The sequence below is a fragment of the Hyaloscypha bicolor genome (genome assembly GCF_002865645.1).
Source record: "Hyaloscypha bicolor E unplaced genomic scaffold K444scaffold_191, whole genome shotgun sequence".
Taxonomy (NCBI): Eukaryota; Fungi; Ascomycota; class Leotiomycetes; order Helotiales; family Hyaloscyphaceae; genus Hyaloscypha; species Hyaloscypha bicolor.
The window spans coordinates 962,282-976,671 of record NW_020194693.1 but is presented as its reverse complement, the minus strand read 5'-3'; the positions used below and the strand labels follow the sequence as shown (position 1 = coordinate 976,671).

General features: G+C 46.4%; 4 protein-coding genes across 4 annotated transcripts; 2 read left to right on the top strand and 2 right to left on the bottom strand.

Moving 5' to 3' along the window:
- Positions 1–905: 905 nt before the first annotated feature.
- K444DRAFT_605560 (uncharacterized protein) lies at positions 906–3,775 on the top strand. The gene is made up of 2 exons (XM_024878862.1): positions 906–1,125; positions 1,184–3,775. The coding sequence occupies exon 2, from the start codon at positions 1,318–1,320 to the stop codon at positions 3,517–3,519; it is 2,202 nt and encodes a 733-aa protein (XP_024726295.1). The 5' UTR covers positions 906–1,125; positions 1,184–1,317; the 3' UTR covers positions 3,520–3,775.
- Positions 3,776–4,750: 975 nt separating this feature from the next.
- Positions 4,751–5,070, bottom strand: K444DRAFT_622952 (uncharacterized protein; the record flags this gene model as incomplete). The annotated part of the gene is made up of 1 exon (XM_024882203.1): positions 4,751–5,070. One exon carries the CDS (start codon positions 5,065–5,067, stop codon positions 4,786–4,788), a length of 282 nt encoding a protein of 93 aa, XP_024726294.1. The 3' UTR covers positions 4,751–4,785.
- Positions 5,071–7,083: 2,013 nt separating this feature from the next.
- On the top strand, positions 7,084–9,085 carry K444DRAFT_549657 (uncharacterized protein; the record flags this gene model as incomplete). The annotated part of the gene is made up of 3 exons (XM_024876476.1): positions 7,084–7,155; positions 7,206–7,394; positions 7,445–9,085. 3 exons carry the CDS (start codon positions 7,084–7,086, stop codon positions 9,083–9,085), a joined length of 1,902 nt encoding a protein of 633 aa, XP_024726293.1.
- A 1,242-nt stretch (positions 9,086–10,327) lies between these two features.
- On the bottom strand, positions 10,328–12,644 carry K444DRAFT_605554 (CNH-domain-containing protein). The gene is made up of 3 exons (XM_024878861.1): positions 12,113–12,644; positions 11,383–12,063; positions 10,328–11,334 (listed from the first exon to the last, which is right to left on the bottom strand). Exons 1-3 carry the CDS (start codon positions 12,350–12,352, stop codon positions 10,396–10,398), a joined length of 1,860 nt encoding a protein of 619 aa, XP_024726292.1. The 5' UTR covers positions 12,353–12,644; the 3' UTR covers positions 10,328–10,395.
- Between the last annotated feature and the right edge of the window lie 1,746 nt (positions 12,645–14,390).

Genomic DNA, 14,390 nt, shown 5'->3' with positions numbered 1-14,390 from the left:
TATATTCTATCCATTGGGTCTTTTCCATATGAACGAAGAAAGGGATACCATGGTGGTGCCACTCATATATTGACTACCCCGCACTTGACTGTCACGTGCTTTGTCTCGAAGAGCCTCCTCGTAGTCTACTACGAAGGTAATATAACCTCCATCTCCCTTTGTAGGAAGTTCGCAATTCATTCCTCGGAGATCGGCATTATCGGCATCAATAGCGGTAAGTATGAACTGCATTTTTCGTTGAGATTGACCTCAAAACTCTTCAATCACAATACCGTATAAATTGGGGAGAGTATTTCTACGGGACAGTGTTACTTTCTCCTGGACGCCAGCCTATTGAGTAAAACATTAAGCAAAACGCTTGTAAGCTAAGTAAATGACTTTATTGCTTACATTACCGGAGATAGTAATTGTCAGAACATTGTTAAGGTATTGAAAATTCGTGTGCAGTGCAGTAACTTTAGGTTTGAGCACAATCAAAGTATAATTAATAAACACCCACGAAAGGTATCTTGCATATGTAAATAGGTATGAATCGAGAATAGTTGAAATTTAGGATTAGGGAGCTATGAGCCCAGTAATGTTTCATGATGTACTTATTTACTAGGGGATTCTCGCCACGCAGGGATGTCGGTTGGAGTCCGATACCTACCTAGTCTCTGAAGCAAAGGCTGTCAAGCAATAATAGATGAAAACATGGCTGATGTAGCCTCCATGGATTATTTCAGGCAGCAGTATCAGCCTGAAACAGAATGCCTAGGCTAGTCCTTATCGGGAAGGCTACACAGGATTTGCAGCTCCCCCCCTGTTTGAGGTTGCTGTACAGCCGCGCGCTAACTGCAAACCCAGCATTTACCTGCACAGGAACGAACTTCAGAGAATTAAGACAAACCAACTTTTATCCCGTCCGCTTTTGCTAACTTTCACAGAGTTTCCAAGCTATAAATAGCTTAGCGCGCAGTTCTCGCTCAAATTTACATGTGCTCCGTCGGACTCCACCACTCACTGAAGGCGTGCTCTATTTCTGGATTGCATGGCGTCTCCCCGCACCTGGAAATGGCCTCCTACAGCAACCAAACTGGGTTGCAAGGAGACACAGGGGCCAAAGTTCTCTCCTCTTAGAAGTGGGTAATTATAGTAAACAGTCCATTATTCTCAAAACTTATTTGCTAACAGACAGGTATAGGGAGGGCGAAGATACCCAGGCTCACAGTCAGTTGGAAAATTCTCAGAGCCACAGCGAGGCAGAGGAGACTCAGACTCACAGCGGCATGGAAGACACTCGGAATAGTAGTGAGGGGGAAGACAACCAAAGCCACAATGAGGAGGAGGATGCCGGGAGTCAGTCAGGAGGAAGATACCCCGGATCCTTTGAAAGTAGAAAGCTCAAAGTACAAAACACCTTCCACAGGTCTCGGAAAACTTTCTCATACTCTCCGCTTGGACGCCGTCTACCTATTTTTCCAAGAAATTCGGGGCCACTCTGTTGTCGAGGAAAAGAAAGTCGCAATACTTGGTGACATGCGCTCGGCCTGCTATGTCTCATTACTCCACATTCTCCCAACTACGGCTTCAATCACACTTTTGGTCCTCAACTGGAAGGGCTATTACATAGGAGATGAGCTGCAGGGGCCAGTAGGGCAGGATGGACTGCGATTCTTGGGTCTACAATTTGCTTCAAAGATGCTCGAATTACTTGCTGTGGCCTCTCTCTCCACTATTCTGTTTGCCTTAATTCGTTCCCTGTTAATATACGACACTTTGCCTTTTGGAGCCATGACTACTGGATTTGAGTTCAACAATATATCCTTACTTTGGTCCAAGGAATTTGTTGCCACCTGTGGTGCTACAACATTCTCTTCCTCGCGCACAAAAATTCTTTTGGTTTCAACAATCGTTGTCTTTACCATTCTTGGTGCGACCATCGGACCCTCAGCGGCCGTAGCCTCTCAGCCAGTTCTTCGCAACTGGCCAGGAGGGGGGACGGTGTTTTGGCTGAACGCAACGTCTCAAGAGCTATGGCCGTCGCATTTGGATGGAGTGGGATTGCCAGACTTACCTTGCATTTCTTCCCAGAATGCTTCGTGTGTTCCACCGAATTATAGCCTTCTTGCTATGGAAATGCTCTCTTTCTGGCCTTCTCCCTCCTCGGTATCTGCTGATGGTGGGACTGTTCCAAGGCTTATGCCAGAGAAAGCTTCAATCTCAGGTCGTTATTCCGTTCATACCTTGGAAGCGCGATTTATCGGACCCTTTGTCTACCATCCTCATTTAACTTCTGCTACAACGCCCTCTGCTGCGGTTGCAGATGCTCTCTCTCAAGTGGCAAGATATTGGAACAATGCAAACACACATCAATGCTATGTTGGCAAAACCTGCTTCCATTACTACAATGACATATCCTATACAGTCAACGCTTTGCAGCCACTCACTTTCGTCAGATGCTCCGCGAGCGACATCAACGCTACTATACAGTTTCCAAGACTCGATCAAGGAATTGAAAAGTATCCACTGGTCAACTACAGCAGTACCACAATTGGGTCTCAGCAATGGTTTGATGCAGCCACTAGTAACGGATCAAACCCGGGTTTAAGCTGGGTCGAACTTCCAGCAGCAGACTTTGGGCGAGCCTCTGTAGGTGCAGCCGTCGCACTTCCTGGGACCAAAACCAAAACCGGCGAAGAGGGAGGCCAAATTCTCGCTTGTACAATCGATGCACGATGGGCTAATGCCACTGCGGCAATCTCATTTCTGGGTGGGCCGATGATAGTCTCTGGAACACCAGCTCTGTGGCTCGGTGGAGCACAATATCAACTTGATTCAACTGGATTGCCATTGTGGCCCCAAGTTACAATCGCTCCTGCATGGGCAGAATCAATAAGCTCAATCGTTACGGATTCCTCAGAGTCAGTTTTCACGTCGCTTTGCAATAGCATAGGACGTCTTGGCAATGTATCAAAGGCAGTATCTCCCATCAACGCTGTCGAAGCTATCCTTGCGGTAATGATAACTGATGGTCTTGCGCGGACGAGCAGTCTGGCTACAATCCTTGGATCTTTGAAGGGTCTCGACAACGGAGAATGGATTCATGAGTTTTTACCCAAGGACACGGTCTTTGGTACTGGTGGCTCAGCCTTCAATTACACTTATCAGCAAGGAGATCAATCTACGAAGTTTGAATCGAGAACCGCCGTGAACGGCTATGGCTACGGAATTACAGCGGCACCCCTCTTGTCGACGCTGGTATTATTCATCTACAGCTTAATTGCCACAATCTATGTCGTCCATTCATTATGTTTTGCAAAGATGACATCGAGTTCTTGGAAGTCAATCACAGAACTGGTGGCCTTGGCTGCGAATTCCACACCATCATCGGTGTTGAAGAACACTGGGGCGGGAATAGCAACACTGGGGATACTCAAGCAGCCGGTCAAGATTGGTGTTATTGATAATCGTCTCCAGATGGTTTTTGATGACAGAGAAGACGCGGATGAAATCAAGCAGAACGAATATTACGGCTGATCTTATTTCGATTTGAAATCTCACCAAATGCCCACAGTGCGGCTACGTTGAGTTTGGATACGGTATGCCATAAATAGAGGCAAGGAGGAAGACTGTAGGCTAAATAAAGCACCTGGGTTTCCGTTCTCTGCACAGCTGCTTTGAACACGAGGATCGCTACATTTTCTGGAAATTTTCCCCCAGTCCCGTATATTAAAGCACCTATTACATTCAAACGATGCTAATTGTTACGGCACTGGGCTGGGCGTACTGTCCCCTGACAACTGGAACTTGGAACCCATGTCTGCCACGTGAATGCCACGTGACATGTCCCCATGATATATTACGCCCTTCTCTCTCTTTCTTCTCCTCCTCCTAGCTTTAGATCCTCGAATATAGACATTCTACCTTTTAGGACTTCGACGTATTTACTTAGTGTCTCCTTTAAATCCTAGATATCCGAGCTATTACAGAAACAGGTCGCCTTTAATGCTAGTTTATTTACTATTGCTCTTGCAGTACCTTCGACTCACCCTTGCTGACCTTAGCTTACTAAAAAAATTGCTGGTAAAGCAGCTCTGCTCACCTTTCCGAACAGAAATGCATTTCTTTATAATAGGATTGGCGCATAATAATCAGCTGTTCTTTCTCCTCCCCGAATCCCACAGTACCTTTTTACCCCTGAATCCGCCCGGCAGCTCTCATGCACCCCACCAATCTCTCTCTTGAAAAAAAAAAAAATTATTGTGAAAAAAAATTATCCTGTATTATTATACCTTCCTATTCCATCTCTATCACCACACCTTCTCAGACATAAAACCCCACACATCGCACCCCCCTCCAGCACCCTTCGGCCTTTCTTTTCTTCCCCCCCCCCCCGTTCATGGACCAACTGTTCCCGGTTCGCACGCCACAGGCCCCCTCCACCAGGACAGGACAGGACCACGCAACTTCCGTCATCGGGGTGGCGAGTACCGTCGGAACAACAACGGGACGAAGAGGTGGCGATTTAGCAACGAAAAAGATTTGTTCGATGCAATGCAGTGCAATGCAATGCATGGTATGCATATGCATGGGAAAGAAGCAAGCAAGCAAGCAAGCAAGCAAGCAAAGGGCGCCGCTGCTGCGAAATAAAACGTGGCGGCTCTGGCGGCGGGGTGCATTTTCGTTCGCGTCTCCCAGAGGAGTAATTTCTCAAGCCACACTTTTCCCGCTTCCACCACGCCGAACCACCCTTTTAGGTTTTCAGGGGAGGGGAAGCATTGTGTGTTTGTCAGGAATCAGGATTTAGAGGGGCATGGTAATAAACTGTTGCGGATGATTCGACGATATTAATACATCAATAATAGCCGGGCGAACTTTGCGCCGGGGAGTTGCGACTCTGGAGGCGGAGAAGGGCGCGCTTTTGGAAGGTCGTTCCGTTTGTTGATGGGGCGCGACCTCTCCTGGGGAGAAGTGTGGCGTTCGCTGGTGGTTGGTCGGGAGAGGCCGCAGGGAGGCGGGAGGAGCGGGGGCGGAAGGGTAGGTTTCAATGGTGGGATATTTTTTTGTGGGGTTTGTGTTTTGCATTAAACGTCCCTCCTGTTGGTGTTTTATGTTTTCTTTACCCTTATGCGCGCTCTGTCTTACCCCTCCTATCTTTCCTTCTTTGGGAGACAGTACTCACCGAGTGTAAATCCTGCACGGCGAGGATAATCCGGGGCACGGTGAGTTTGAAGTTGATGAAAGTAATGGGAGGGAGGGAAGGGCCCGTGTTTCGTTTGACTCGTGTTCCTGATTGGGGTGTCACGAGGATGGGAACAGGTACCAGAGTGCTCCGTGGGTACACGTGTTCAGGATGTCCCTTGACCGTTAGGAGATTTGATCGGCCTCGTGTATCTGGGGTTTGACGGGGTCCGAACTTTTGACTTTCGGCCAGGGTGCGGGCCGTGAACTACTGAATTTAGCAGCTTCAAATTAATAATCATCCTTGGCATATCGAGGGCGAGAATGGATGAAGAACGGCCGCAAATGTGAGCATAATATCGGGGGCATGTATCGAGGGCTGTTGGCTTGCAATTACATTTCATTTCACAATGGATGCTTGGATTTCCCCGAAAGAGGTTTGCCCTGAATCGATCCGAAATTTCATGGACACGGCACATGCCGGACCTCGATTCCAGGAACCGGGATAAGTACTGGATATATCAGACGAAGAGGCATCAATCGTTGGAACTACGAACGCTATTCATGCTTGGGGGGCACAGTTGGGGTTCATCTCATCTTTGCTCGTGGGCCGTGGCATCGTTGGCTAAATGGATGGTTCCTCTATCTCAAAGGCGGTCAGGATTGAGCCGGACGGACGGTAGATCTGCCGTTGTCACTCGCTCGTCTGGTGGATCGACTGATTCATGAGGTGGATCTAACGTTGCTATCCTCGACGTGCAGTTGGTAGAGAGTGGACGATAGTGTAAGAACGACTCGGCAGACACGCACTAATGCAGGGGAGGAACCAAGGATATCAGAAGCGGATATCTTGACTAACAGCGGTGGACCTGGCTGATAGGATAAGGTACGAGGGGCAGTTGGAGAAAGCGGACTTGGGGATGGCAAAATTGGCATGACGAAGAGCATCTGGTGGGGAGCAGAGAGGAAACAGGAAGCAGATGATATGATGCTGAGACATTCAGGAAAAGCAAGCAACGATGCTCCCGATCTCGTTTGGCCTCGAGGGGCGGGATAGGCGAAACCTCGCCAATGGACTGCAGGTCCCCATTATCGCATAGACGGAGACGAGTGAGCATGAACTTTCGATCAGTGCTCCAGATTACAGCAGCCAACAGGCTACAGCCAACAGCAACACCAACAGCAGCGTGCATGATTTTCCCTGATCTTACGTGCAGTGCAGTGCAGTGCAGTGCGGCAACCCCTTTCCTTGTTCGCGAGCCATGTTGTGGGAGTTGGTGCTGGGGAGCGCCATGCAATCCAGGAACGACCCCAGGCAAAATGCGTTCCCATCGGCGTGGCCACGCAGTCACTGCACCAGCTGCACCCGAACAACTAGTAAAAACGCCGATTGGCCACTGCCTGGTTGCTTGGCTGCACGCCGCAGACTGCAGACCGCAGACCGCAGACCGTCCGATGCTGGCCGTCCTCTGCCACTACTGCCACTACTGCCACTGCCACTGGAGCAGACAGACCCTCGAGCCGTAGGATCTGTGTTTTCTGCTGTCTTCAACTCCGGGTAGTCGGCCAGGCAAACGGAGTTAGGTTGCCCAGTAGGGAGGATCGCCAACCAGCCCAGCCCGCCGCTTCGCTTTAAAGTACGGCTGCTACCCGAGAGCCAAGATTTCACTCCTCTCTCTGTCCTTCCTCACTAATTCCGCCTCCGCCTCGCCTGCGCCTGCGACCAACGACCACCGGTCACCCACGCTCCTTCAGCTTCCTCCTCCTCTTCGACTTCGATTCTTCGTGCGACCGCGGCCGGAGAATATTACTTTCGTGCTATTATGTTTTAATCAACCGTCGCTCCCTCATCTTCTTGTGTTCGTCCGCCTGGGGAATTCCGAGTGGTCGAAGAAACTTCGCCAAGAGCAACTTGGGACGATGATTGTCATGGAAGGGTTGATGCTGGTGCCACCAGAGCGTGGGACCATCATTGGCAGAGCCGTCTGGAAGGTCAGTTTGCGGTCGGACGAGTCTGTGTTCGGTGGGCTAACGATCCTCAGCCTCGATATGTCGTCCTCGGTACAGGGGCAGGTTTGAAAGCGCAGAACGAGGTTGCTGCGAATACAGACAATTCAGTAAAAAGCTCGCGCAAAGGGCTGAAAGCCGCAACCTCCAAACCGAGTCTGGTCGATGTCGCACATCCGGGCCCAGAGGATCGAAGGCTTTACATCTCGATTTACAAGGCAAAAGTAAGATTTTTTTTTTTCAGCCTCGCCCATTCCGTGTCTGACTTGTGCAGGGTGATTGGGAATTTCTGTCACAGTATCCGGTATCTGCCTTCAAATCGTGTGAAATTCGAGCACTGCAGCATCGCAAGCAAAGTCCTACTCTTCCAACGCTTATGTTCGAAATGAAACCGGATTCACCGTCGGACAAACAACGCAAACGAAGATCGAGCAGGACGGCTGGGCTTACGTCGAAGGATCCATGGGGGAATATACTTCTGTTCCGAACCGTCGTGGAGGACCCACGCAGTATCTACGAATGGCAGCAGGCTGTGATGCCATTGCTGACGCCTGATGAGCCGGAAGACAGTCCTTTAAGTCCCATAAGTCCGCTGTTTACCAATCCGTTTGCTAGCAGCCGGACGACTTCGAATTCAAACAGTAGGGCTGACTTCCAAGTTCGACCAAGTACGCAACATCAGAATACATACCCACATGCGCCGCTACCAAGGGAACGGCCCTCTGCCCTGATCTCCCCATCCCCAAGCCTTCGATCAAGACGTTCAGATCTATCCTCACAATCAAGCTCCCTCCATCCCCCTATGGGCTTCACCTCCTCGCACCCTCAAACCTACGGCACACTCCCCAACGACTTACCATCACCAGCCTTAACCTCCGGCTACGAGACCCAATTCATCGAAGGCTGGACATCCGCCCAAGGCCGCTCCTCCGCACTCTCCTCTCACACAAGAGGAAGCAACAGCATCGCCTCAGCCGTTGCCCCCGCCATTCCCGGCTCAATTGGCTCCTCGCCCCCAGGACCCCGCGAAACAATCCTCGACCGCGCCTTCCAAATGCGCTGTATTCCCGGCAGTGAGCGCGTCTCCTCCCCCAAGGATGACGAGAAAATAAGCAGCATTGCGCGCTTCGAGGCACTGATGGCCGAGCATGATCAACGCAAGCAAGCAAAACTCGCCACCTCTCAGTCAAGAAGGGAAGGGAAGGACTGGGATCTAGATGAAGAATCGGAGATGTCTGATTCTGGGGAAGTGGGTGAAGATGAAGATGATGCAGAGGGACTCGAGATGTCTGATCACGAGATTGTCATCCCTACGCCAGCAAAGAGAGCACTGGATTACATCTCTGGCCGTATCCCGCCGCCGCAACGAACGCTCTCTCCAGCACGCAGTCCTCCGATCCCATTCCTGAATTCCCAGGCTATGGAAGCCTTGCACGGTAACCTTCCACCGAGCACCAGTCTCCGCCCTCGCACTGGAATTGCCTCGTCTCGAAACGGCGGAAGTCGCCCGAACTCCCTCGCTTTGCCGTCTCGCTCGATATCTACGACTGCGGTGCCGAGTGCAAGGGACAATGGGAGCTTACAACCGACTGACACAAGCGTGAAGAGAAGGAGCAGCACGAGTGTGAAGAGATTGAGTTTCTCGGAGTTTGCGAAGCGGTTGAGCTCGACGAGTAGTTTGCTACTTGTGCAGACGAACGCTAGTTCGAGTTCGGGTAGAGATGGGAGTCGGAGGGGCAGTTCAGAGTATGGTGTTGAGGAGCCTATGGAGAGGGAGAGGCTGGGGATGCGAGGAGGTGGCGGCCAGAATATGGGGGTGGGGATGGGGATGGGGGAGAGCAGGAGCGAGCGGGATAAGAGGTGTGGGTGGCGGGGCAGCGTGGGCGTCTTTGGTTCCGAAGGTGGATTCCTGTGATGCTCACTTCGTTCGCATCACAGGGGAGATGGTTGTTAGATGATTGTAATGATGGGTCACTCGGCGTTCGGGGATGGGCATACGAGGAGTTGGATACCACTTCGCTTTTCGAGGAGTTGAGATGAATTTTTGCTTGAGGAGAGAAGGGAAGGGAGTGAGAGTGAGAGTGTGTATCAATATACCCGGCTGCATGTAAATCTGAATATAGCTCTTGTTCTTTGTTGCTATTCGTTTCTTCCTTTGCAGTGTTTTTCAATCTTGTGTGGTGAAGAGGGTGCAAGTGCAAGCCGATTGTGAGGTGTGACAGCACATGTTTGGTGCTTGAGCCTCCGAAACGGCGAGTGGAGCATGGCTGCTGTAGTGCATCAGCTGCGAACATATAAGCAAGCCTATAGCCAACCTCAGCCCATCGACGATTCAGATGTCAGACGCAGCTATCAGAAACGGCAGCTGGAGCAGCAGTAAAGCAGGAGACGCCAGCAGATTGAACGTGGAACGTGGAATGCGTTCTTGGTCTCGATTGCTGCCTTGTACCGATCGAGCAGGGCTTGGCTCGAGAGCTCGAGAGGTGGAAGGGAGTAGATGGTTCTCGTTCGATCCTTGGTGGCAGGTGACAGGGGTTGGGATTGACAAGAGGGGAACTTTGAGAGCGGGATTTGGTGTCGCCAGTCTCGGATTGGTGGAAGCTGGAGAGATAGTGGGAGGTGGTCGGGTTGGGAGTCTGTAGTTTGGGGAGGGAGGGTGCGTGTTAGAGGAAGAGTTAGGTCGCGGGTGCGGATGTCTCCAAGGTCGGTGTGTGGTACGAAAGAGGGGGTTGGTGGAGGTGTGGAAATGGGAGGGGGACATATATTTTGAGCGAGGGCCCGGGTGGATCGATGGGGTTTGTGGAGGTGAAGGGAGGCCGGGAGGGTAAAGTGAAGGGCCCACTTCGTGTTGAAGTAAGAGGATCTAGCAGGTGCGCATTCCAAAAATGGCCGCCTCCTCTCGCCTTCGTATCTTTCATCCCCTATCCCATCTTCTCAATAATGGAAGGCACTATGCCCCAGTAGTCTCGCCATATCGAAGACCGAATTAGATTCGAAAAAACTATCCTTATTTCCAGTGACATGACGAAGGAGTGCAATTGTATTACCGCTGAAAGTCTCTATAGAATTGAGTAAGAAATCATGATGATTCTCCATGGCACTGCGAACGTCAGCTTCCGAGCACCTCTCCTAAAAGCCGTTTCGGATAACTGCTTACCGCACTTCCATTAGAAGCCTTGGCGACGAAAGTGACTAGACTCCAGCATTTTGTCCAGATGCTTCCTCCTAATGCCCCTCATTAAGAATCATCTCCAACACAATCCGCCTTCCCGCAACCTCCGGATGAGCCATAGCCAACTTCAGAGTTCTCTGTGCACTGTTGCCAGGTGGATTCAAATGATTCGTAGCCATACCAACACCAAGGAGATTAGTGCCAAAGTCCAAAGACCTAACGTCCCTACCAGTAATCACCTGTCTCAATCTGCCATTCTCCGCATTCCTTACTTCCACGAAGTCACTGTGAAAAAGCACAAGGTATACTCCGTACAACGCAGCCGTCTTCGCCTTACCCACATACTCCATCACGACAGACCTTGAGACTTCACCGTGTTTGTCCACGTACACACTATTTTCTTCATAGCATAGCAAGAATTCAGAACTCGAGAGCCGGAACATGCCAAGTGGCTTCTGGTTGGCGAGGCGTGCTGCGATGTTCGTGAGATCAGGATTTTTCAGATCGGGAATCCTCATTGGAACTTTCTTAGCTAGGGTAAGAAGCTCAAAGCCTGCCTTGGTACTAATCGCTATATATACGCTAAACAGATTGATCGTGAAACATTCAGTTGGGATATAGAACTTGTCAAATTCTCTAAAGAATTCTGTTGTCACTATACCGAACTTCCTACCGAAAATATTACGGGATTTCTCGGATGATTTTCGGAGGACGGGTTCGAGAACCTTAAATGTAGAGTGTAGACCGTCTCGCTCCTTATAGAAGACTAAGGTTCTTTCCTTCATATGGCCAGTGGCGAAGAAGGAAACATCTCGATTTCCAGAAAGTTTCTGCGGTAAAGGAGGGTTGGAATCGATATTCGAAGCAGGAAAATCAAAGCCTGGAATAATAGTATCCAGGTGGTAGGCTACGAGAGATTTGTCGGCGATAATAAGGCAAATAGAGAACTGTTCTAGAATCCCTATTTGCGTAACACGGCTTATTTGAATAGACTGAACTATTTTAGCTTGAATCGTCATTAATATGGATTTTTTACTTACTCTTGTCCAGCTTCGAGGATCGTTTGCCTCGGAGATATAGATTCCATAGTCAGTGCCAATCACTACCATCGGCTTTCCATAGCAATTGAACGTTGCAGCACAATTGATTTCTGCTCTGCATACCGGTGGTCGAAGGCTAGCTCCACATATTTGTTCTATCTCTCGGATAGCTCGGTCCAAAGGTGTGTCCTTGACTGAGACCACACTACGTTGTGACGCAGACATCCCCTCATATGCAAATGCACTATCAGCCATGACCCGGAGTCGGAAGGGTTCACTATCCTCTTTTAAGAGAGATGTAGTATAGCGAGTCTTAGCCTCGAGGATCTTATCACACCAATCTTGCCGATTTTGTGCAGAACGAGCACATAAGGTGTATACGTTTTGATTTCCAAGGTGCTTGAGCCGAAACGGATACATAAGCATAGCATCGGCGTCATTTGAAGGCGCTGAGCCCGATTCTCTAACAGACGGTATGATCGACACTGAGTTGTTTGATTGTGCATACTCCAGGGTGTTCTGCCGTTCAAGGTCATGTGTCGCGGTTTGATTGAGCCTTGAATTCTGGGTATTTGCGGTGGTCTTTTTTCCAGTAGTGACTGCGCCAACACTTTTGACTGAAGACTTAATGACTGGATCATCGTCGGTACTCTCAAGGACAAGAAGCTGGATGGGGATTGGCTGTGAAAAGTTAGACCGAAGATCTGTTGACTACTTAGGGACCACTTACAAGTGTGGAAACGTCGTATACCTCCTTCTCTCCCTCATTAGCTATAATTTCTCGTTGCGTGACGGTCTTTGCAAGGACAAGATAATGGTCAAAAAGTATTGCGTGTGTTTCCAGCCATGTGGAATGCCCAGCACATTGAAGATCTCCTCTGAAGATGAGCTCACGCCCAACGTAATCCAAGTTAAGTGCGACTCGTTCCATCCCAAGTCGAAGGAAGAGTTTGGACCGTAACTCGGCCATCTCGATCCTCTTAGATTGCTCGTCAACCTCCGCGTTAGTTCCTAAAGTAACCGCTTTGATCTCGTCGATAGCCGTGGTAAGGGTGGCCTTTTCTTCTATGTCTAGAGTTGCCGAATCTTCTCTTCTTTGGCTTGGGTCAAGGGTTGTTGCCGTGACTGAGCACGTTTGACGAAAGCTTGTAATGTGGGATCAATCTCGGGGTCAAAATCCTGATTCTTAGACAGAAGCAACCAGTCTTCATCAGCTTCAACGTCTGGTTCCCAAGGTGGAAGGGCACGATCGTAACCCTCGAATGTCAATGGATCCTCGAAAATAGAATCCTTTGAATCCACAGTTCGAGCTGAACGTTTGTTGGATGACGGAATTTCACTGCCTGTTTCGTCCTCGGTGTCGTCATCTCCTGGCGGCAGGAACATCAGAGCTAGGGATTTCAAATGGCCTGTAACGTGCCTTGGAAGCCGATCGGGACTGCCATTCTGCCCAGACAGACCTTCAGCTGAGTCTATATCCTCAGATCCAGCTTTGCAGAGTGGACATTCGTCGAACGACCGCAATGCCGGTCGGGAAGCTATCTTTGCCAAAGTAGAGATTCGTGATGGATTGATTTTCCCCTTGTGCTCCGTCAAAATGTGTTGCTCGAATTCCTCTTTGTCGCCGAAAGAAATTGGAGGGTGAACTAGCCAGGGGCTAATTCTGGGAGTTCTAAGTCTTATTTATATTACTTAAGGCAAATTTTTTTTTTGGGGCGAAGTGAATCGCATATTTCTATAGGGCTTTCTCCAGTGAATAAGATCCTGAAATATAGCCTAAAGTATTATATAAAGTATTATTTAATATAATTATTATTTATATTCATTCTTGCCTTATATAAGAGTGCTATAAAAGCTACTAATATAGTATTTACTTGTTTTTAAATCAGGAATTATAATTTTAGTTTATTAATTTTTTTTTAAATATAATAATTATTAAAAAGATTATATAAAATTAATATTTATATTCTAATAAAAATAAGTTAAATTAATATTTAATAATTACTCTTTATTCTAGTATAGTTTTTTTAATTATTAAAAAGTATTAAAATAGTTTAAAATATTTCCTTTTATATTTTATTATTTATTAATAATAATTAATTTAATTATAAATAAAATAATTTATTATTATATAATATTAAGTAATTTAAAGAGTTTTAATAAATAATACCTTATTTTATTTTATATAACTAGTTCAAATTTTGAGTTTAATTTTATATAATAAATTTAATATAAGAATTAATTTAATATTATATTTTCTAATATTATTATATTTAAGTTTAATTAAAATTTAGATATATATAATAATATTATAATAGTTATTTTCTAATAAAAGGCTTATTATAATAATTACTAAAATAATATCATTTCTTAGAAACTTTAAACCTTAATTACTAATATATTAATAAAAACTTATATATATTTATTATATTTATTTTAAAACTAGTATTATTTAATTCTTTTTTTTATTCTAATAAGTAAATATAACTACTTTATTTAGGCAGCTAATTAAATATACCTGAATAGGAACTATAATTTTTACTATAATATAAATATCTTTTTATTCTAGTTATTTTCTTTTCTTTTTATTATTATTTTCTTTTAACTTTTTTAATTTACTATTTGGTTTTATTTATTTATTTATAACTCTTATAATTATTTTATTTCTTTTATAATAGCTATATTACTTATAATAATATTAATTAAGAATAATTTAATACTTATTTTAAATTCTTTAATCTAGAAAATATATTTTTAGTATTTTTCTAATTATTTTTCTTTAAATTATATTATTAATTCAAATATAGCTATTTTTTATATTCTAGTCTCAAATATTATTAGTTTTAGTTTAGCTTTTATATATTTACTATTATTTTTACTTATTAGCTAAAGATTATAAAAATAAAATATATTTATTTAAAATATATATTTATAAAATAAAACTAGTAAAAAAAATAACTTAAAATAATAAATATTATAATTCCCAGATATCTGGTATCTGAGATATT